Source organism: Mustela nigripes, chromosome 5 (assembly GCF_022355385.1).
Source record: "Mustela nigripes isolate SB6536 chromosome 5, MUSNIG.SB6536, whole genome shotgun sequence".
In the NCBI taxonomy this organism is placed as follows: domain Eukaryota; kingdom Metazoa; phylum Chordata; class Mammalia; order Carnivora; family Mustelidae; genus Mustela; species Mustela nigripes.
In genome coordinates this window covers 120,711,915-120,736,516 of record NC_081561.1, presented here as the reverse complement: position 1 = coordinate 120,736,516, position 24,602 = coordinate 120,711,915, and the positions used below count along the sequence as shown (strand labels likewise).

Sequence of the window (24,602 nt, the reverse complement as noted above, 5' to 3'; positions counted from 1 at the left end):
CAGTATATTGTAAATTATTCCACAAGTTTTATTTACAAGAAAACATTCTGCAATTAAAAATATTTGGAAATTCTACATATTTTCATTCCTTTGAGATATCCACAATACATATGGATTTACTAAAGACTCAGTGATAAAGAAACCCAATGGATTTATCTTAACTCAACATTTTCCAAAAGCCATTTAACCACACAATTGTTGTAGTGTGTTCCTCATTACATACCTATCAGAACAGTGGAGCATACTATGAAATTCTGATGTAACCAAATGATGAACGCTATTACAGAGCATAGAAAGCACTCACTGTATTATGTATTTTGTCTGTAATGTTAGAAAACATCATCTTTGCCGAAAATTGCAAATTTAGAAGTTCAAAAAGCAAGATATAAATTTGATTTTTTAAGAATGCAAAGCCGTGACATATTATAAGCAAATATTTTCTGGTCAGTGGTTCTAGTCACATTTGAATGAAGTATAAAATATTCTGCATATAATATGAAATGTTGTCCAAACAGGCATGTGGCAAAGACATTTCTTTTCTATTAGTGCTCAGATGAAATGGTAAAAAACATTTTGTTTCTTTGTTTGTCCAATATTGGTTTATTCTAACAAGATGGTGAAGACAAACTCATGAGTTTTTTTTTTAATTGATTCCCACATAGACCCAAAACTGAGAACTCAGAACATAAAATTTATAGGACTCAACTCAATAATAAATTCTCGTTTAGACATCTAATTAATGATGTAAATAAATGGCATAAATGTCTTATGAGAAATGCACTTAATGACATACATTGACTGATGAATGGATAAGGACCTGGGGACTCACCTGTTATTCTGAATTTCTAGAGGAAATCACTTTAGTGATGCAGTAAAGAAAAACATGTATACATTTTCTACCAGGACAAGAGTTCTGTACCTTCCTTTTTGAATCACTGTGGTGAGGTTAAGATAAAGTCTGCCATTAAAGGTACCAGTTAAATCTCTAATAAAAAGAAGCAATTAGGAATCAATGTTCAGTAATCAAGTTGTGACTGAAAATGCAAAGATCAGAACCTGATAACCAGATATTGATCAGAAAGTAAAATTAGGTTGGGGGCACCTGACGTAATTCAGGACTTATAGGTCTTGAAAATCTCACAATTGTCCCCCTTACTAATATGGACAAAGGACTCTTGAGCCTCACTCGAAAGACAGTGTGTTTTTGTGGGATTTTTTGCCTTTTTTTTTTTTTCCCCCTATCCCAGACTCTTTATCTTGCTGGGAAGCTCTAAATGTATAGCTGTTTGTTTAGCCAAATAGAATAGAACAAGTTTTAGGAGATAATCCACAGAAATATCAGGAAGGAAAAGAAAGGTGCAGTGGTGTAGAATCACTGATAATCATCAAGTGCTCCCTAAGTGAACAGTATCTCCTCTATTCATGATGTCAACCATGATCTATCTTGATAACTCTAAATCTCATCTCCAGTCTAGATCATTCTCTTCAGCTATGGAACTATATGTCTAACTGCCAACCCAATAGATACACCACAGGAAATTTAAATGTAACCTGTTCATCTTTTATTACCCCCTTACTGCTTTTTTACACCGATTATGTTTCCGGCAATGTTTATTAGGAAAATAAAATCTTCCTAACCTCTCATCTCCTTTTAAACTTCAATTTGTAAACTGTTACTATATCCCCATTCTCCACCCTATATATCTTGTGACCCTGATGTCCTTCCCTTCCAACCCTTCAGGTATTGACATAGTTTGGACCTTATCAGCTCTCACTCTTGCAAAATTATCTTGGTTAGCCTCACCAAATCGTATCTCATAAACTACAATTTTATCTCTAATTCTAAGGGAGATTTTTTAAAGTCCTGACTTGATCATATTGTTTAGGTACTTAAAATCTTTCAAAATTGCCCCATTCTGAATAGATTAAAATCTCAGCTTCTTTATAAGAGCTATAAAACTTCCACACTTCTATGCTGTTGTCTGTGTGCTCACCCGCATCCATCATTTCTCTTCCACATTCTCTGCTCTCCATCTTTAGTGGACTACTGACAGTTGTTCTACAGCTCGAAGATTTGTGAGCAGCAAGCCCTGACTCCGTCTCTCCTAACTCCTTACCAAAGTAGTTCTAAGGCTATGGGCAAATACAAAAACTCACAACAGTGAACAGTAAGAATAACAGAGTCTTGCCAAAAGTTGAAGGCATGGAATCATGTATGTACAGACAATTATATGTGGAGGATAACCGGTAGTGTAGGAATGTTGTCAAAACAACGGAACAAAGGTATAACCACGTCATCAAAAATGGCTCCACTGTACTTAAGAGAGAAAGCTTCTTATATTCAGGTCTTAAGAAATCTGTTGTCAAGCGAAGTGAAAAAGGAGGGCTGAATGTTGTAATGAATTCTATTCAAAAAAGAAGAATGGTGTCTTCTAATAGAAAACTACAGATACAGAATTCAGTCTGCTTTCTTGTTAGATGTGAGTGGGACCACTGTTCCCTCATTGAAATAGTGTACTGACAATGGCAGGGAAGGGTAGTCAAGTTGGTCTACTCATCTAGCTGGAATTTATGACATGCTTAATTTTAATTCTTGAGAATATACGGAGTTATAATGCAGTTGATGAAAAAACTTCACCTGTCATTTTGAAAGAATTGACATTAAATATAAGACAACAGGAAACCAAGAAGTCTTGCTCTCCTGGAGGCACATGAAAAAATATTTTATTCATTTCTCCATAAAAAGTCCTTGCTCAGAGATCCATACCCTATATCAACTAGAAAACTAGGTGAATTCTCCAATACACTTCAGAAACCATTCACCTTCCCATACCCTGCCCCTTGCAGGAACTGAAGGAGAAATTGAGTCCAAGTGATTCCAGATTCAGAGAGAATAGGTACCATGTTAAAATTTAGAGGAATAAATTAAAGATTGCATCAGTCAAAAGTAAGTTTTCCAGCCTGTTTTTCCTTCTTCATTGAGAATGTTAGCTGCCAATCTGTAGGATTTCTTTCAGAAATTATGCAACACAGAGAAGAGATACATGGATTTATGTATCTGTTGGACCCTCCAGATAGAAGGCCAGATGCCTCCCAAAACACTCCTTGGTGTAATTCACCTATGACACAGAGCTCCCATTCCCATTTATAGTGCCTTACTCTAAAGTGTGAATTGACATCTGAAAAAATTTGAGTAGAGCCTCTAACATCAAGACAGAAATAAAACAGAAAAATAAAAACACAAATAAAGGAACAAAATAATAATAAAAAAACTTCAAAAAAAAAAAGGAAATGTAATGAATCAATGTTACTAAAAGATCAGAATGTCTAAAAGCTCTTCAAAATTGAAAATAGAGGTAAACAGGGGCGCATCGGTGGCTCAGATGGTTAAGCATCTGCCTTCAGCCCAGGTCATGGTCTCAGGGTCCTGGGATCGAGCCCCGCATCGGGCTCCCTGCTCAGCGGGAAGCTTGCTTCCCCTTCTCTCTCTGCCTGCCTCTCTGCCTACTTGTGATCTCTCTCTCCCTCTCTATCTCTCTCGGTCAAATAAACAAATAAAATCTTTAAAAAAAAAATAGAGGTAAACATAAATAAAGTGCACTAAAAAGAAATTAGGTACCGAGCTCTGAAAGACATGGAAGAATAATAAATGGAATATCAGTAAGTGAAAGAAGCCAACCTGAAAAGACCACATACTGCATGATTCTACTTATACGACATTCTGGAAAAGACAGAACTATGGGGACAATAAAAAGATCAGTGATTGCCAGGAGTTAGGTAAAGGGGTTAACAGGAAAAGCATTATTTTCAAGACAGTGAAAACACTCCATATGATACTCATAATGGTGGATACATGTCATTATACATTTGTCCAGACCCACAGACTGTGCAACACCAAGAAAGAATTGAAATGTAAGCTATGTACTTGGGTGATGGTGATGTGTCAGTGAAGGTTCATCAACTGCAACAAATATACCGCTGTGGTGGGGGATGTTGATAATGGGAGAGGTGGTGCATGTGTCGGGGCAGGAAGTATATGGGAAATCTCTGTACCTTCCTCTCAATTTTGCTATGAACCTAAAACTGCTCTAAAAAATTGTCTTAAAAATATAAACAGGGACGCCTGGGTGGCTCAGTCGGTTAAGCATCTGATTCTTGGTTTGGCTCTGGATTGTGAGATTGAGACCCACAAGGAGCTCTGCTCTGGGTGTGCAGCCTGTTTAAGATTCTCTCTCTCCTTCTGCTCCACTCATGCTCTAACTAACTAACTAAATAAATAAATATTGTAGAGTTGATTAAAATTCACATATACATACTACATATACAGTATGTTATATATATAGTATGTATTATCTATATTTTTATATATTTATATATGTTTTACATATATTTATATGCATATGTTTTTATTTATATATATAAACAGTTGAAGGGCTAAAGTTGAGGAACTCTTTCAGAAAATAGAATTGAAAAAAAAAAAGATAAAACAAGATGAAATTATAAGATAAAATCAGAGGATTATTATAATCTGGGGAGATTTCAAACAATACCGATGTTTGATGAGCTCAACAATTAAGTTAGAATGTCCAGGTATGGAACCTATGCACCAACATTTAAAACAAAAAATGGGGACGCCTGGGCAGCTCAGTTGGCTTAGCGCCTGAGAGGATCAGGGTCTGGGACTGAGTGCCACATCTGGCTTTCTGCTCAGCTGGGGGTCTGAGTCTCCCTCTGCCCTGCTGATCCTCCTACTTGTGCTCTCTGACAAATAAATTTTTTAAAAAATCTTTAAAAAAATAAATAAATAAAACAAAAAACCAGAAACTGTCATTTACATGGTGCTAAAATGTGTAATACTCAGCCCAAACCGGAGGGAGAGAAAAGAAAAAAAGGCAAAGAGGAAATTATTAAATAAATAATATTTTAAAAAATATCCGAGAGCTGAAGAATATGTGTTTCCAGATTGAATTATCCCAGCAAGATACTGGACCAGCGCTGTTGAATAGAAATATAATGTAAGTCATAAATAGGAGTCACGTGTCTAATTTAAAATTTTCTAGTAGACACATTAAAAAAAATTAAACTAACAAGCAAAGTTAATTTTAATAGTATATGTTGTTTACCTTAATGTATCCAAAGTATTAGATTTCAACATATAATCAATATAAAATTGGGATATTTTCCTTCTTTTTTAAATATCAAATCTTTGAAAGCCAGTGTTTATTCTGTACTAACAGCACATCTTTATCCAATCTAGCTAAATTTCAAATTTTCAACATCCACGTGTGACTCTTCGCTACTATACTTGGACAGCATGGATCTAAACTCTAGACAATGTTCAAATATTAATTTTAAAAAGTTCCACAAACCAGAGCATATCATTCATGACGTTAATTTCAGGAATAAAAAGATGATCCTAAATTACCCATAGGATAGAAAAATACAGTGCACATCCAAAGGATCGGGAATCAGAATGACCATGCACGTCTGACTGACTGCAAAAGGAAGAGAAGACAAATGGAGCAATGCCTTCCACAGAATTTGACTTGTGATTCTACCCAGGAGGCAGTATTTTTCAGTATACAAATGTCTAAAATGTTTGTCTTTCATATGACCTTTCTCAGAATGCTATTACAGCTCATACTCTAACAAAATTTAAAAATAATTTTTTTTAAAAATAAGAATCCTAGAATCCAGGAAGTGGGGCTCTAGTACAGAAGAAAGGCAAATAGAATTTTCAGGATGGTGGTGAAATGAAGTCCAGGATGACAAGTGAGTAAGAGGCCTAATGCAAAAGGAGACCAGTTCGCAGCAGAGCCCATGGCTTCAAAGTATGCCTCCAAACACAAAGAAGAAACTCACTGGTAATCTGATATTTCTGCCTATGCTGAGAAGTTTTTTAAAGCTTGGTAAGAGCATCTGAAGATGAATTAGTGATATTTTCATAGAAAGTTGCAAATTGATTTTTAAAAAATTTAAAGGTTTTATTTATTTATTTGACAGTGAGAGAGAGAGAAAGAGTAAAAGCAGGGGTAGGCGCAGAGGAGAAGCCGACTCCCCACTGAGCTGGGAACCTAATGGAGGGCTCAGTCCCAGGACCCTGAGATCATGACCTGAGCTGAAGGCAGACACTTAACTGACTGAGCCAGACAGGTGCCCCTAAAAATATTTTTTTTTTTACTGTGGCCCACCCTGGCCAAAATAAATATATAAACATCAGTCACAAAGATAAAGGAAAAAATAGTTTCACAAGCATTAATTAGTGGAAAATAAAACTGGCTAAACAGAAAAGGAGAACTATACCAATGAAAAAAATATCAAAAATGTTTCAAGAAAAAAGTCATGAAAATTTAAGAATTTTATATTCTAGCCATTTTGCCCTGTAATTTACGAAAGGAATGAAAATTAGTAAACATACACTCTTCATCAAAACAGGGAAAAAGTACTTTCTGGCACCAATCAAATAACAAACCCTAAGAATGGCAAAGTTGACATTTTAAAAGACCATAAAAACTACATTTAGTAGAACTAAGTTAAGTCTAAATTTTTCTCAAGATACTTAAATGTGTAGAATTTAAAAAGAATTTTCAGAAGACCATAAAAACTACATTTAGTAGAACTAAGTTAAGTCTAAATTTTTCTCAAGATATTTAAATGTGTAGAATTTAAAAAGAATTTTCAGAAAACGCATATTATTTAAATGCATTGTTTAATGACTATTCCCTGAATTTCAAAGCCTGGTGCAGTTTGAGAGATGAAAGTTCTGCCTGACTCCATAGCACTCTGCTAACTATAAAGCTAGGCTACTTTCATTTAATAAAAAAGGAGGAGGGGCGCCTGGGTGCTCAGTGGGTTAAGCCTCTCTGCCCGGGGCATGATCCCGGGGTCCTGGGATCGAGCTCCACATGGGGCTCTCTGCTCAGTGGGGAGCCTGCTTCCCCCCCCTCTCTCTGCCTGCCTCTCTGCCTACTTGTGATCTCTCTCTGTCAAATAAATAAATAAATAAATAAATAAATAAAAGGAGGAGGAGGAGGAGAAGGAGAAAAATCTTCAAAGCACTTTTCAGAGAAAAATTAGCCCTAATATGTAATTATCACTAAATAATTAAAAATGAAATAAATAAATGGAACATTTAGGTAATAAATAGCTAGAAATTTGACAGCTAAACACACACACACACACACACACACACACGAAAAGATGGGCGCCTGGGTGGCTCAGTGGGTTAAGCCGCTGCCTTCGGCGCAGGTCATGATCTCAGGGTCCTGGAATCGAGTCCCACATCGGGCTCTCTGCTCAGCAGGGAGCCTGCTTCCTCCTCTCTCTCTCTCTGCCTGCCTCTCTGCCTACTTGTGATCTCTCTCTATCAAATAACTAAATAAAATCTTAAAAAAAAAAAAAAGAAAAGCAGAGAGAAGAAAACAAAGCAATAGAAAAAGTCAGTAAAGTGGTAAATAGAAAAGAAGGAAATGACTAAATTATAGACATCTTTTAGTAAAAGTAACAATAATAAAATAAGTTCTCTTACTTAACAACTCTAAGGAAAAAGAAAAACCTTAAAAACACAGAGTTTCACATGAGAAAGGGACTCAGCAGAGATTATAAAACTTGTATAACATTGATTCGAACAGAAGTCATAAAATGAATAGGTCAATGGCTATAAAAGAAATTCCAGTATTTCAGAAATCTTTTCAGAAAATATGTAAATAGTGTGGAATTTTCATTTTTAAACTAATATGAAACAAATGATCTCATGATACCCAGTCTGCTTCAGAGCATAGGAAATGCTGTGAAACCTGTACAGTCCTCCTAAATGAGGTTAGTGTAATGTTGACATAACAAGCTAACAAAATAGTCAGATGCTGTTAGCTATGGAGCAGTTACTACCAAACAGTACCTAAAAACAATATAGTATATAAAACATAGCTATCCACTGAAATATGTTTCAATCACAACCAATAATAGTTTATTTCTGGAATACAACTGTGATTACCATTTAGAAATTGATTAATATATTCATCAGAATAATAAGTACAACTAGAAAAATTCATGATAACCTGTATAGATGACCCATGTATTCAATAATTCCTGAAAAATAATGAATTTGAAAACTAGGTATGGAGTCTTCTTGAGAATAAATCTATTATCATAAAATAAAAAGGAAAAATACCACTAAAATGAGGAAAAAACAGGCTCAGAGAATGAAGTTCTCATCAAATGCAAATAAAAATAAAACAGACAAAAGCAATAAAAATTAGTAAAGGGAGAGATGAAATTTAGGTATCTATAAAAGGTATGATTAAATTCCTAAACAATCAAAGACAATTAATTATAGATCTCTAAATAAATATTTTCACAAAGTGAATCGAGGTAAAGGAAATGTAAAATAAATTATTTTCCTATATATTTGGCATAAAAACATAAAATCACATCATTTGAACTCATAAGTAGGATCCACAAACATGCTATTTTAAAAAATGATCAACAATCTGTCCCCATAAACTCTATGTGATGGATGTTCTACTGGACTTATGGCAGGTCTCCTTTTAAATTTAGCTTATGTATCACTATGTTTTTGCTTTAATGCTTTAATGTTGTTGTTTTTTTTCCTGAATCTTCCTGAAACTTTTATTGGAAAGTTAAGAGAAGGTTTATCTTTTACAATGGTGACAAAGATAGCTTCCATTATAAACATGTAGTGTGTACTTCGATTACAAATCAGCAGACAATTCTAATAATTTACACTGTAAAAGCAACACTGGAATTTAGAAAATGAACTCTGGTACCGACAGAGTAAATTAAAGATGAAAAAATAGAGGACAAGTTTATACAGAAAACAAGGTACTTAATGAAGGGAAAGGTTACGCTTTGTTCCTTCTGCTTCTGTTTTGCTTTATTTAGATCTGAGCTAGGAACATTGTAAGTAGCTCTTCTGAAGTAACTGTCCAGCCCTTGTGTCCTGCGACAGCTGGCATAGGGATGCCTGGCCATCTGCCAGGTAAGAAGCCAGACATAGTCAAACACCTCAAATAGAATAAAGAAGCAATATTCCCATGTTCTAACTTTAAACGGTTCGCATGTTTTTCCTCTGAAAATGGTTGTTATTTTATTTACCCTAAATTGCTTCATATATATATATATATATATGTATATATATATATAATATAATATATACAGTTATTATTTAAGAAAATTTCACAGAAACATTTATTATGATGGTGAAAAATAATAGAAATTTTTGGAACCTTATTTTTAATTAGCTAACTTTTGGTTAATGAGGATAAAGGAAGCTGAATCTTATAATTGGAAGATAATTAAAAATAAAAGAATTCTCTATCAAACTTTTGGAATAAAATTTAAGTTCTCATTTAGTAGATCATGTTTTATAAAGTACTTTTTAAAGAATCAGAAGTGAAAATTGTTATACATAAATGATTCCTTTATAAGGTATTCATCTGCATTAATTTAAAATGGTATTTTTAAGCCTGATGACATTTAACAAGCATCTAGTGTCATTAACATTTGTAAAGATCAATGACTATTTGGTTTTATATCTTCTTAGACTATCCAAGGTCTGCAGACAAATCAAGCTTTTAATTTTACTTCCTCACCATCCCTGTCCAAACTACATTTTAATCGTTCTAAAATAGTCTTACGATTTTTTTCTTAGCTATATTAAGGAAGTTTCATAAAATCTAGGTAGTAAACTTTGATCTTAAAGATGGAAAGGGATCATAGATTTAAGAGAATTCGTTGAAGTATTAGCATTTCAATACATGTTAATGATTTATACTGCTGTAAATATTGGGAAAATATGTAGACATTTAACTGGACAGGCCAACAATATTTTCCAATTCACAGTCACAAGAAATGACCAACAAAAATAAGCAAAAGATTAGCAGAAATAACAGCACAGTTGATTGTTATTACATAGACAGGACAGTGTTATTTATTTCTTCCCTGAGCCTCTGCCATTCCAACCATTGTGCTTTTATGCTGTAGGGTTAAGAAAGGACTTGCCATTGTCTGAATCCTGGTCTTTCAAATTCCTTCTATTCACTATGGCTCTTAAAGTCTGAGTTCTGCCATCCCTAATTAACATTCATGTCAGAAGCCTAGGGTGCACTCTAGGTTATCACAGTGGGAAGTGAGAATACCAGGAGGAAAAAGTGGAAATAAACCTAGCAGCTACCATCAGAACAACTTAATATTTTCAAGAAAAGGCAATATTAAGAATGACTGGTTTGTTAGGATCAAAAACTACCGAGAAGAGAATCTCCACATGTGCTTATCTATTGTTCTTTTGCCTGGAAAACAAACCCCATTTCAATACCTCAAGACTTTATTACAAAGAGATTTTCATATGAACTTCCTGGATAGAAAATGAATAACTCTTAGAATCTGGAACTTGGGTTTTAAAGCACCAACAAAATAGTGTAGAAGACCTGTAGAGCAAAGTTGTACCTTAATAACTTTTTAATACACTGTGTTTATTATTTACCTCTTACTTTTTTTTTTTTTTTTCAGGATTTAGGTGCAATCTGAGGCAATCTACAAAGTTTCATTCCCTTTCTTTGTTTTGCAAGATTATCAAGCAAAGACATTCTTCTGAATACCTGATTCACGCGCGCGCGCGCACACACACACACACACAGATCCTTTAGTACGCTACTGACGTAACCACCGCATTCTTAGTTGCAGCAAACTGTGTTTACCTACTTTCAGAAGTATAACTACAGAGAATTTTCATGACATACAAGTATAAATAAATCTAAGCCCTTATTGGCCATAATTATTGTTCCAAGAAAAGTTTCTGTTTTTACTCTGTATCTACAGAAAATCTGCTGGGTTAAAGCCTCTGCCTTCAGCTCAGGTCATGATCCCAGAGTCCTGGGATGGAGGCCCTCATCGGGCTCTCTGCTCAGCGGGGAGCCTGCTTCCTCCTCTCTCTCTCTGCCTGCCTCTCTGCCTACTTGTAATCTCTGCCTATCAAATAAATAAATAAAATCTTTAAAAAGAAAAAAAAAATCTGCTGGGATTTGGGAAGGTAAAAGGACATCTTTCTCCCTGAAATGTAATATAATCATTTAAAATTACAGCAAATCATATAAAAATAATAATTCTATAGAAATAATAGTAATATGTTGAATTAACTTTTAAGGAAAGGGTTAGAATTTTACTAGATGTGCTGTTCACCAATATTTCAGGAAAGATACTGATGTCAGAGCAATAGGGTTTAAGGGAAGAGTTGGATTATGATTATCATTCATATGTTTGTAAATACAGATCTGTGATTTAATCCTGCCACTTCCCTGAATTACCTGTTTAGATCAGAGATTTTGGTTGTCCCTGTCTTTATACTGGTATTTGTAGTTTGGCCATTAAATATTTCATTAACTTAATTCCTAAGTGAAAGTAGAAAGAGGAAAAGAAAAGAGAAGAAAAAAAAAACCCGCAAATACAAATCAATCAAATGTGCCATTTCGCTGCTCTTCCAGTAAAAGGTTTGATGGGAAAGGAGACTGTACCTATTAGCTAATCTCTAAACTGCATCTCATTTCTGAATCTAATTTATTAGCTCCTTACATGAATAATCAAGGTTTGACTACACCAAAGTTATTGCCAACACCTCCATTCATTGATGACTAAATAGAGCTCACTATCTCCCTTTTCAACATCCTTATCCTGCTCTGTGACAAGGTTAATGCCCCACCCCTTAGCTTTTAACCTGAAGTCCTCATCTACATTCCTCAGTTGGTTTTGCCCCTCATGTAACCCACCCCCAATAAATCTCATACTAGAGTTTACAATGTTGTCAACTCTTCATCTTCCCCATAGGTACAACGTCTCTCAAATCAGACTCTACAAATCTCCCATTCCATACTGTCCATGAATAGACCATATCTCACGAGTTCAAAATGTTCCTTGACTCACTTTTTTGTTGAACGGTCTCAGAATAATCCATCTTTTAAAATTTATAATAATAAATAATAATTTATTATAATATGTATTATAGTCATTTATTTTTATATTTTTATAAATATATATTTACATGCATTAAATATATTTATTATTATATTGTATTATAATAATAACCATCTTTTATTATTATTATTATTGATATCTAAATTGTGAATATGGGGTTTAAAGAGACTGAGGTATCTAAGAAGCAAATCACTGGTTTGAGTGAATAGAAAAGTACTGGAAACATAAACAGTTTGGAAATAGAGGAGGAAGAGGTATGGTAAAGCCTGAATTGAAGAAGGAGGTTTGATGCATGCTGAGTTTGATATTGGACATCCACTCAGATCAAAGCTGCTGCTAAAATTGAGATTGTATAATTTTACGTGGCTCTATCACGATAGTATCTTTAACAATGGGAAAACTAGAGCAAAAATACTGCATTTCCATGTAGTTTGCTGTAGTTAAGCTGAACCAAAGATTCAGATTTCTTTATTCATTCTTCCATACCAAACTTAATACATTGTTCATAATAAAATAAGCTTTGACAAAATTACAGTATTGACAACAATGTTGGCAATGAAAAAGAAGATAACAAAAAATAAAAATAACTTGAGAATCTTTATTATGGTGACATTTGTAAAGCAGATTTAATAAAGAAGGATTAAAGAAGCACGTATGTGAGTGTATTGGATATTATGTGGTTAAAAAAAAAAGGAGAAGCTGGTCCTTTATAAAACCTTTAAAGACTAAGACCCTAAGTTTTAAGCATTATGCTTTGGGGTGTCTGGCCCCAGTTGGTAGAGCATGCAACTCTTAATCTCAGGGCTGTGAGTTCAAGCTCTACGTTTGTTGTTTACTTTAAAATAAAGTCTTTTAAAAAAATCACATCTAATTTCATAGAACATAACTTTCTTTCTCTATGGCAGCACCAGGAGTAGTCTTATGTTTATCTAGCTGATGTGGACGTCTAAGAGAATATTAATAGTGATTTGAAATAAAGTGCATTGAGCTATTAAAGGAAGAATGAGAGAGAGAAATGTGATGCCAGCAGGATCCCTGAAACAGAAAAAAAATACGGTGAGAAAAGGTTCAGTAGCCTTTCAACAAACCAGTTGCAGGAGTAGGGTCAGAGGAGTCTGAGTTTGAATGAAGCACTCTCATCTCAGACGCTAACACTTAAGTAGTTCTTGCAAGTGGATATTTACTATATCTTTCTTAAATTATTTTGATCTTATTATCTCCACAATACATGTTTAAAACGGCTTAGAAATGGTGGAAAGGTTGCTACAAATGAAAATCTTTGTGAAGCTGCAGTGTTGGGGTTCCCAAGCCCTGATGCTAGCAACTTAAAGAAGAACTACGTGCTTGACAGTCCTTCTGTAACAATGGACAGAGAAGACTCCAAGGGAAAAATGTATTGCAGTGGCAGATAGAAGCCCTAGAAATCTGCTTTTGTTGCTATTAAAGAAGAAGCTGCAGAACCATTTAGGGGATGATTTGGTCACTTCATCTTTTGTATCGTAAAACCTTCCCATTGTCCTTGGAAGCTTGCTCTCAGATAAGCCTCCTGTATCTGTGGGCTGCGACAATGAAGCTTTACAAGCCTAAGCAAGTAAACTAGATACTGAACTATATAACCCTCCAGGAAGTACTAGGAACATTTAAAAAATAAAATTTAGAAAAATAAGACTAAGTGGCAGAGGCAAGTGCTTTTTTTTTTTTTTAATTCATTGAGTAACCAGGCAGAAAGCACCCATGATAAAATAAGTGATTTTCCTAAAAAAAAGAAAGAAAAAAAGAAAAATCAAATTTATAGTATTTGTACACTGAAGGGCTACTAGCCATCCTGGAAAAGAACACGTACAGTGACATTTAAGTGCTGGTAATTTCTGATGGACAAAAATCAATTGCTATACAGGGATAGCACAGTGGGAAGCCCTCAACTTATTTAGACAGGCCCCCCAAAAATCTGCTGCAAACCAAGAACTCCTAGGGAAAACAGGACCTCCCTGTCTCAACTTAAATACCCAGGCACCTGATACAGCCCCCAGCTAACAGTAAGGACAATAGGATCAGATTATAAACTGAAGATAAGAGTACATACTATTCTTTAAAAGCACTCTATGTAAAAATAGATATTTTAAAAAATAAATAAGAGCACTCTTTGTGCTGGTCAGATTCAGTATTTTTGTGTATTACTTTTGGCAATAGGAATTTATATATTAACATTGTTATGAAATAAATAAAATCCTCATAAATGAAAAGATGATTCTAGGATTAAATTTTTAGTTCCATTAATAAAAACAAACACAAAAAGCAAGAGAATTTTAATAGCAACTGAACTTATTTCACTTAGCACAATCTCCTCCAGTCACATCCACATTGATGTAAAAGTTGGGTATTCTGTATGGTGACTAACATAATGTAATTTAAAAAAAAAAAAAAACAGTAGCAACTGAACTTGAAATCTGAAGATCAGAGAGATAATATGAAGTATACTAAGGAGAGGACATAAGAAGACTGAAAATTTAGGTCCAGATCTGCAGGTAAAGTTACATAAATTTCTAAATTATATGATATCATAAATCTTCATTCAAAATTTAAAAAAAAACATTTTTAAAATGTTTAAGGCTTCGCAAAATGAGTTATTCCATGATAGAACTATATGCTGCACTCATACAAAGTATTGTGCACAGGTTTTGTTGTGAAGAGGAGTAAAAGATATTTATAAACAAGGTCCTTAATCTCAAGTCTAAAGAGAAAAAAAAATAAGACGGGTCCCCATATTATTTTGAGTGTCTGGAAAAATCTGAAATCATGGTTTAAAAAGGCTGGAAGAAAAACAAGTGCTACATTAAAAGAGGAGAGATGTGAGAGGTCCAAAATATCCAACGAAGCATAGTCTAATCTTGACCTCTACAGAGGGAAATGTCTAACTGGAGACACCTGTGACAGCAATCGTGCTCTAACATATGTGGGATTTCTGGATGAGAAGTGTTGTTTTAGGGGAACAACTCTCAATCAAGATATTATTTTGGTCATTAACTATAGTTGCTAAACTTTTTCAAGGTTGGTCAATGGAGTTTTCATTTCATAGTACTGGTTGTCCAAATTGACTAAACACATTGGTTGAAGTCCCACTACTATATTTTTTGGCTGTGTGCCCATTAGAGGTTCTTTCAGCAATCAGGACATGAGCCTTATCAATTGTAATAGTATTAATAATGGTATCTACCTCCAAAGTTTACTGTGACAATTAACCGAGTAAATACATGAGTAGTGCTTTGAATAGGGTCTAGCACATAGCAGGCATTCAATAAATGTCTGCCATATGTATGTATGTAAGTGTCTGTGTGTGTGTGTGTGTGTGTGTGTGTGTGTTTGTAATGGTCTATGTAATCTTATGCTGTAAAGCTGAGAAACAGACCAAGGCACCAGCCCCAGTCATCCTGGTCTTCTTTCCATTTTGCAAATTTTCCAAGATCCTTCCTGCTTTAGGACTCTTCTTACCCCATTCTCCCTGCCAAGAACACTCTTCTTCTCTTTCTTCACCTTGCTAATTCCTTCTCAAGCTTTAGGTATCCTGTTGTCTACTCCTCTACAGGGAGGCTTACCTGACTTGTTCTTTTCCTTCTGACTCCCAGTTTAACTCAGGATTATCCTGTAAAAAGCATTAACTCATTTATCTTTTTCTTCTATCCTAATCACAAGGTTTGGGTGTGTGTGTGTGTGTGTGTGTGTGCACACGCGTGCGCATGTGCGCATGAGTGTAAATTTGTGTGTAATCCTCCCTATGAATCCTTATCATTTTCTAAGCTCCCTGAGGATAGACACTGTGTCTATTTTGTTCATCAAACAAAGCTGGTATATATATATATATATATATGTATATATATATATACACATATATATATATAAAATTTATATATATATAAATTATACGACATAGCATGTCGTCATCTTCCAATACATATTTGTTAAATAAAAGAATGAATAAAAATAAATTCAAGAGAAATGGAACTGATTATGATTAGCACACTGATAATGTCACATACTAGAATACTTCACTGTTTATTCTTAAGACACACAATAAATATATTGAACAAGAAGCATAAGTGAAGTTCTCTTTGGTATCTCCACGACTTCTCTTTGTTGAGATATCATTATTCACAACACAGGCAGAATCTCCTCTGAGATTTTTCCAAGAAAGAAAAGAACAAAATAACCAAATATAAATCAAATGATCATAGCCTCCTTATAAAATATCAACATCAGTAAATTACATCAAGAAGAACACTTAGTAAGGTAACTAATTTCTTAAACTCTGTCTTTTCTCGAGTGTGGATATTTTATAATCAGAGTATCCAAAAGAAGACTTTTTTCACTAAGTGATATAAAAATAAAATTATTTTCCTTTTAATAAATATCAAATTCACTTAATGACCAAGAGAAGGACATACTCTAAAACAGAAATAATTTATCTTTCAAAATGTAAGCCTAGTGTATGGCTCCATAGTTGATCTTACGTCTTAGTATACACAGTCATGATCTGAGCAGTTGTTCTCAATCATTGTAATGGACCAGAATTAACTGTGGAATTTTTTTTTAAAAAATGAAGATTTCCAAAGTCCAAAGCTCAGAAATACTGTATCAAAAGATATGAAATGTGTTTTGGGTACCAGTGTATTTTTAAAAGCTTTATGCCTGGCTTTAATATGAAAATAAGGTTAAATACCACTTGTTTATCAATAGATGCAAAATTGTACATGATTGAGAAAAATATCTGAATACTTCTTATAAAACAACCCTGAGTCATTAAGATTGAGAAATTATATGCGTTAGTCTTAATCACCTGTTTTGTTTGGACAAGAAGTTTGCACTAACCTTCACAGATGAAAATATTTAAATATAATCATTCAAAAGTTGCTTACTTCTTCTAATTTTCCATTTAATTAAATACTGTTTATCTAATTTAATTTGACAAATATTTGAGTATTTGTTATGTCTAGGGCACTTTTCTCTGACATTGAAATATCAAAAAAGTGCAAAATTTGATCATTGGCCCTATATAGATTCATGTCAAATGGTCACACAGATATATATATATATATCTATATATATATATCTATATATATATACACATACACAAATATATATATACACACACATACATTTTCTAAGATAAAAAAACAGTGCATAGGAATCATAGTAAGTGCCATAATAGAGTATTATGATACATAACATGTACATCTCCCACCCTTGACAGTCCCCATGACAACACACAACTTACTGGAGAGATCAGGGAGTTTCATGGAGTGGTTGTCATTTGAGATGGGTCTGGAAGGATGAATAGGATTCTCACAAGGAAATGGAAAGAACAAGCAAAGTTTTGGAGCCATAAGAAAAGTGATGTGTCTGGGAGTTTGGCTGGATCAGGGAGAACACAGAAAGAAGTGCCAACTATTGAAGACTACGGATGTCTCTTATATAGCACTCATTATGAGCTTTGTAGAGACACATATGAGGTAAAAAATAGGAGACATAATCAGTTCCTATTCCTCAAAGAAATGTTCAGTGGTGTTTGGCAAAATATTGCCACAGGAAATAAGCAAAGAATAGTGTAATATTAATTCTAAATAATATAAAATACTGACAAGTACAAAACTATCTCAGAAATGGAGAGAAACATATTACAGGCAAAAGGAACAGGGTAAACACAATCATGGGAGTGGGTTAACTGAAAGGGAATAATAGGAAACAAGGAAGGAAAGGTGGGAGAAGACAAGATTATAGAAGATCTTGAACATCAAGGTCAAAATTGGGGGCATTTTTAAATAGTAGGGATTCACTATACTTAAAAAACGGAAACAGGAAAACAACCAATAATTATAATGAAGAGTGGGGGTGCATTGTTGAGGGAGAAGGATGTCAGCAGTAGAGATGGTTGTATGGTTACTGCAATAGTCCTAACAAGAGGAAATGCGACTCAGGACATACAGGCAGAAAAAAAAGATGTCTTAGCAACTTGTGTGAGCATTTCAACTTAAGAACAAGGCCAATAAATTGGTGGGTATGAGAGTACCTTTGAAAAAAGAGGGAGATATAAAAAGAATTTAGGAAGTTTGAATACGATGGATAGGGAGCAAGTATTTGCTGGGGTTCTTAGCAAGGGAGTGATTAAAAAATCTCAAAAACTTCCAACACTGTCATTTCATGATTACCAGCTTTGCTTCATTATCAAGAGTCTTTAACCCAAGCTATTTTATTTTGACATGCCTAAAGATCTGACATCCCTCATTGTTAATAAAAGGACTAGATTATGAATTCCTCCTGGCTTGATTTGGCATCATAAATCAAATTTAGATTTTATACAAATGCTAAGTGTGTGGTGGTTTGTTCTGAACATCAATCTCACATTCCTATTGACTACCTGGAAAGACACAAGAACTAGCATTGATAAGTTTATTCTGTCGGAAGAAAGCACTGACTTAATAATATAAGAGCTCCTTGATTATTTTAAAATTAAAATTCTCATTTCAAATGGTATTGTAGTAGTACATAAATATTACTACATGATCTAAAGAAAATATAGAATTATAAGAGGCATATAAATATCCAGTGCGTCAGTATTAAGTCTGTTACTGGTGAAAATTTTTCTGGCTTAGAAAAGCACTTGTTATATATAATTTTATTAAGGAGATAAATAAACTAAAAGTGATTTTCTATGATGAAAACAATTGAAAGCAAGGTTAAAATACAGCTATAATAGAAAAAAAATCCTGAAAATAAATGGCATGCCCTCTAAAATATATCTGCAGGAGATGAAAGCAGAAGAAAAGTTCACATGCTGTCCCTCATATAACTGATTTATAATCTGCATCTCAATACATTTTTCAAATCTTAACCCTGAAAATTCTTGCATGGAGTTTCCTCAGAAAGTTGAAAATAGAGCTATCCTATGACCCAGCATTTACCCTTAAGATACAAATGTAGTGATCTGAAGGGTCACATGCACCTGAATGTTTATAGCAGCAATGTCCACAATAGCCAAACTATGGAACAAACCTAGATGTCCATCAAGAGATGACTGGATAAAGAAGATGTGGTATATATACACAATGGAATACTATGCAGCCATCAAAAGAAATGAAATCTTGACATTTGCGACGACGCGGATGGAACTAGAGGGTATTATGCTTAGCAAAATAAGTCAATCAGAGAAAGGCAATTATCATATGATCTCCCTGATATGAGGAAGTGGAGATGTAATGTGTGGGGCTTGAGGGTAGGAAAAGAATAAATGAAACAAGATGGGATCTGAGGGAGACAAACCATAAGAGACTCTTAATTTCACAAAACAAACTGAGGGTGGCCAGAGGGAGGGGGTTAGAAAGAGGGTGGTTGGGTTATGTACATTGGGAAGGGTATGTGCTATGGTAAGTTCTGGGAAGTGTGTAAACCTGGCAATTCACAGACCTGTACCCCTGGGGCTAATAATATAATATATATTAATTTAAAAATTTAAAAAATTAATTAAAAAAACACATACTGAAAATTCTTCAATGATACCTAATTTTGTAGACATGTCATTATATTATGTTTCAAGTGATACACAAAGCTGTATTATTAATCAATATAAACAGCCCAAACATTAATACATCATTAAAAACTAATGTCATAAAACTGTGGCTAGATTAATCTTGACTCCTTTGTTACACAGGAGTTGCTAAATAACTACAAAATACATTCCATTTTATTCTTCACTGTTCAAATTATAATGTTCTTCTTAATCCACTTCCATGTTTATCTACATTTATCTGAAAAAAAAAATGGAAAAACAAATACTTACCAAAATGGTGGTAACGATCAAAGAACGATTGGATAACGAATCTGTGATGTTGGCTGGCTTTCCCTTTTGACTTTCTGTCATATTCAGGCCACTGGCTGGATCCCAAGTTCCAATCTATAAAACAGCATATGGACTTTGTAAATTGTCCATCAGGCACTTGGGAGAAAGTACTGCAGGAGAAAGTTAAGACGGCTAACACTTATTATTCACCTCTGCTGCATTATCTGCTGTCGTTAAAGTAAAGGCTGCTTGTTTTAAGCATGATTCACTGCTCTGTGAAGTGTGTCCAGTGAAGTGTGACATTAAAGAACAAAATGATCCACCGCACTTCTACAGTCAGTATGGGAGCTTAATTTTCCATTCAAACTTTCATTCACCAAGATAAACCACATTTGATGATACCTTGATAGCTGGCTAGAAACTCATTAATAGTGCATATCTTTTACTGTAATGGATCTATCTCATCCTCTCATTACAAAGATAACATGCCATGCTAAACAGATGAAGCTGAAAGACAGAGCAAAATCTGGGGATCCAGGATAAATTAATAGGTGAAGGCAAACTTAAGAGCTGCATTGATTTTGTTTTTTTTTTTTTTTTTGGTTTTTCTTTTTTGTTTTTTTTTTTTTTTTTATATGACCTCTGCTAGGGAAAATTCATAACCTTTGGAGCCTTTATAAATACACCTTTGAGCATTCAAAATACTCCAAGGAACGATGACAGCACAATCTCATCTGAGCAACGCATTCCAATACTTCCACTTGTATGCTATTTAATATGTACTTTAATTTAACTAATACTCTCTAATAATTCAGCCATATACTCGCAGTGTTCAGACATTTCATACCCCCTTGAACATAGACTATGAGACGAGACAGCACACCTCTGGAAGACATATCTAAGCAAAGGATGTCACTGAATGCATACCCTGGGTGGTTTATGTGCTCTGACACCACTGCCCTGTCATATAATGGTGGTCAGCACTGAAGAAGGACAGAGGCAAAAGCAGATTGGAGCCAGTAGTTCTTTTCTCCACCCTCTCAAACCTAGGAGTGATGGATAATAAACTTTGTTTTCCATATCCCTCTAGCCAATTACCCACTATGTTCATTCAAAGGGAAGAACTATCAATTATCTGTTTATCTTTAAAATAAAGCTTTTAAAATAAAGCTTTTATCAATTAAATAATTTTAAAGTGACATTAATTTAGCAGGTAATATTTACCCTGGTCTACCTAAATATGCTAACAAAGGTCTAATCCAACTTAAATATTATGATTCTTTTGATTTTTACTTTTTTATATTTCATCACATTTACTCTTTTTGATCCTTTTTTTTTCATTTGCATAGTTTTCTTAGTAACCTATTAAGATGTCTCTTTCCCTCTGATTGGAGAAGCATAAAAGTAGAAACATTAATAATTTCTGTACTTCATAAGGATAATAGATATGCCATTCTAATGTAATGCACTTACATTCTAATGTAAGTGCAAACCCAAGTATATTTTTTTTCAAAAATGCATTAACTATATCGGGGATTCCAGATAATGTTTTTTTAGTGATGTCTATAAAAAAACCTCTTGGGGCACCTGGGTGGCTCAGTCGGTTAAGCATCTACCTTTAGCTCAGGTCATGATCTCAGGGTACTGGGATCAAGCCCTACAGTCAGGATCCCTACTTATTGAGGAATTTTTTTCAATATTCTATTTATTTATTTATTTATTTAACAGACAAAGATCACAAGCAGGCAGAGAGGCAGGCAGAGAGAGAAGGGGAAGCAGGCTCCCTGCTGAGCAGAGAGCCTGATGCAGGGCTCAATCCCAGGACCCTGAAATCATGACCTGAGCTGAAGGCAGAGGCTTTAACTCACTGAGCCACCCAGGTGCCCCAATAAAGAAAATATTAAAAAAAAAATAAATCCCTTGTCATATTTTCTTATATTGAGTTTATTTTCCTCTTACCATTAAAAGCTATATACTCTTAATGTTTGTGTCAATACAGGAAAAAGTCAGATAATATAGTAGAAAAAAAATACTGATTTTAGCATTCTCTCCAAAGTAAATTATTTACTTTCAATTAAACTTCTTTACTTTAGACAATGACTACCATGATGTCATAAAGACAGAGTCTAATTGTAATTTAGCGCCAATAATGAAAGGCCTTCGGCCGCCAGAGAGGTAACTAACATCCATGCGTGAAGAAAAAGGGCATAAGCCAGAAGTAAGAATTTCTAGGCAAAGGTATGCAGGTTGTAAATTTTACAAAATGTCAAGGCAGAATAGCAAGTAATTGCTACAATCCAGACCCTGCTCTTCTCACAGCTGTGTGCCTTGGGGCTGCAGGCTCCCAGAGCAGATGATTTTTTCAAGTTCTTAGTAAGGCATCACTCGGGCTAATAGAGGCCACATTAGGAACCTGGACAGGGAAGGGCAGAGAGGATATTTAAAAATCTAGAATGCCTGCTGACCTGCTTAAAGTGTTTCAAATGCAAAATCATTAAAAAAAAAACACTGTTGGCTAAACAAGATACATCTGCAGATCGGAGTTTTCAGTGACTGTCACTTTTCTGCTCCCAGCCTATAATTAATACCTATTACACAATTGTCCCCTTAGATTTTCTTTATTTCTTTTTTTTTTTTTCGCCATTAGCTAAATAGCTAGATTTTTTCAGATGCGTAATTCTACCAGCCAAAGCACTGGCAAACATCATTGCCCACAGTCATCTGCCTAATGACATCCTCAAGCTTGATCGATTAGTTTTCAACTTTCTACCCAAATCACTAATATAAAATTTTGCCAATTTCATTTACCATCATCCTCCATGATTACTTTTATAAAAAATAACTTAGGTAAATATCCACTCATCTAAATATATTTATCTGGTTTCATTCTCTGTCAGTTGCTTTTCTAGTATTATTTGGCTGGAGGGGTTCCATTTCATAGTATATGAATCAATAATTTTCCATAATCATAAATATTAAATACCCCTTTTATAACTTAGATTTCTAAATAGAATATTGTAAAATTTCAGAAATCTTAGTGACATGAAATTTTAAATAAAAAAATTTGTATGATCCCTAGATTTTATGTCTACAGGAAATGTGTAATTCAAAACTTTTTAGCGATTGAGGGAGTCAGAAGTGGGTCTTTTGGTTTGTTTTGTTTTAATCATAAGAGTACCATAAGCTAAGTCAAGACAATCTTTTTTCTTTTAACCTATTTTCAGAACCATAATTTTTTCATGGTATGATTTAATCAAAAATTTACAATACTTTTTTCAGCTCTAAAATGGAATAAAGATATCTAAGTACCCTTGACCTCACAGAGTTGTTTTAAGTAGAGTTATAACTCGCAACAAGATGGTATAAAGGGAATATATCTCAATATTTAAAAAAAGGTCATATATGACAAGCTTACAGCTAATGCTATACTAAATGCTGAAAAGCTAAAAGCCTTTCTTCTAGGTGAGGAACAAAGCAAGGATGACCACTCTTGCCCCTTTTATTCAACACAGCATTGGAAGTCCTCATCATGGCAATTAGGTAAGAAAAAGAAAATAATCTGGATTGGAAAGGAAGAAATAAACTCTATTTGCAAATGACATGATATTATATACAGAAAACTCTAAAGATACACACACACTCACACACACACACACATATTACACAGCCATAAAAAAAGACATCTTGCCATTTGCAACAACACAGATGGACCTAGAAGGTATAAGTGAAATAAGTTAGACTGAAAAAGACAAATATCATATGATTTCACTCACATGTGGAATCTTAAAAACAAAATAAATGAATAAAGAAACAAAAAGTAGAATCTGACCGATAAATATTGGGGACAAACTGATGGTTGTCAGAGGTAGAGGGGTAGCAAAATGGGTGAAAGGTACTGGCAGAAACAGGCTTCCAGTTATAGAGTGAATAGGTCATAGGTATAAAAGGCACAACATAGAGAATATAATCAATGATATTGTAAGAGTGTTGATGATGACAGGTGGTGGCTACACTTGTGGTGAGCATAACAGAATGTATACAGAAGTTGAAGCACTGTGTTGTACACCTGAAACTAATGTAACATTGAACACCAAGTATACTCAACCCCTCTCTACCCCCCCCAAAAGAAACCTACAAGGCATTAATGAAAGAAATTAAAGAAAACACAGGGAAATGACATGATATTCCATGATCATAGCTTAGAAGAATCAATATTGTTAAAATCCCTATCCTTAATCAATATTCTTAAAATCCCTACTACTTCAAAGGTATTAATAGATTTAATGCAATCCCTATCACAGTTCCAATGACACTTTGCAAAGAAATAGAACAAATAACCCTCAAATTTGTATGGAGCCAGAGATACACACACACATACACACACACACACACACACACACAGGTGCAAATAGCCAAAGCAATCTTGAGAAAAAAGAACAAGGCTGGAGGCATCACACTCCCTGAATTCAAACTATACTACAAAGTTATAATAATTAAAACAGTATTGTATTGGCATAAAAACAGACACATGGATCAATGGAACAAAACAGAGAGTCTAGAAATAAGTCTCTCTCTATATATACACACATATATATATATAATTAAAACAGTGTTGTATTGGCATAAAAACAGACACATGGATCAATGAAACAAAACAGAGAGTCCAGGAATAAGTATATATAGATCTATATCGATGTAGCAAACTAGAAACTTAGGTATCTATAGATATATCGATATAGATCTATATATCAATATAGATATCAATATTGATATCTATGGATCTATATTG

The 24,602-nt window shown here is 34.2% G+C and overlaps 1 protein-coding gene across 3 annotated transcripts in view; it reads right to left on the bottom strand.

Annotated features, from left to right (window-relative positions):
- GRIK2 (glutamate ionotropic receptor kainate type subunit 2) overlaps positions 1 to 24,602 on the bottom strand; it is a 638,217-nt gene that overhangs the window by 219,454 nt on the left and 394,161 nt on the right. For all 3 annotated transcript variants that reach the window (XM_059401117.1, XM_059401116.1, XM_059401114.1), the window contains exon 9: positions 19,814 to 19,927. In XM_059401117.1, the coding sequence (XP_059257100.1) occupies positions 19,814 to 19,927 (114 nt within the window). The remainder of the gene's footprint in view (positions 1 to 19,813; positions 19,928 to 24,602) is intronic.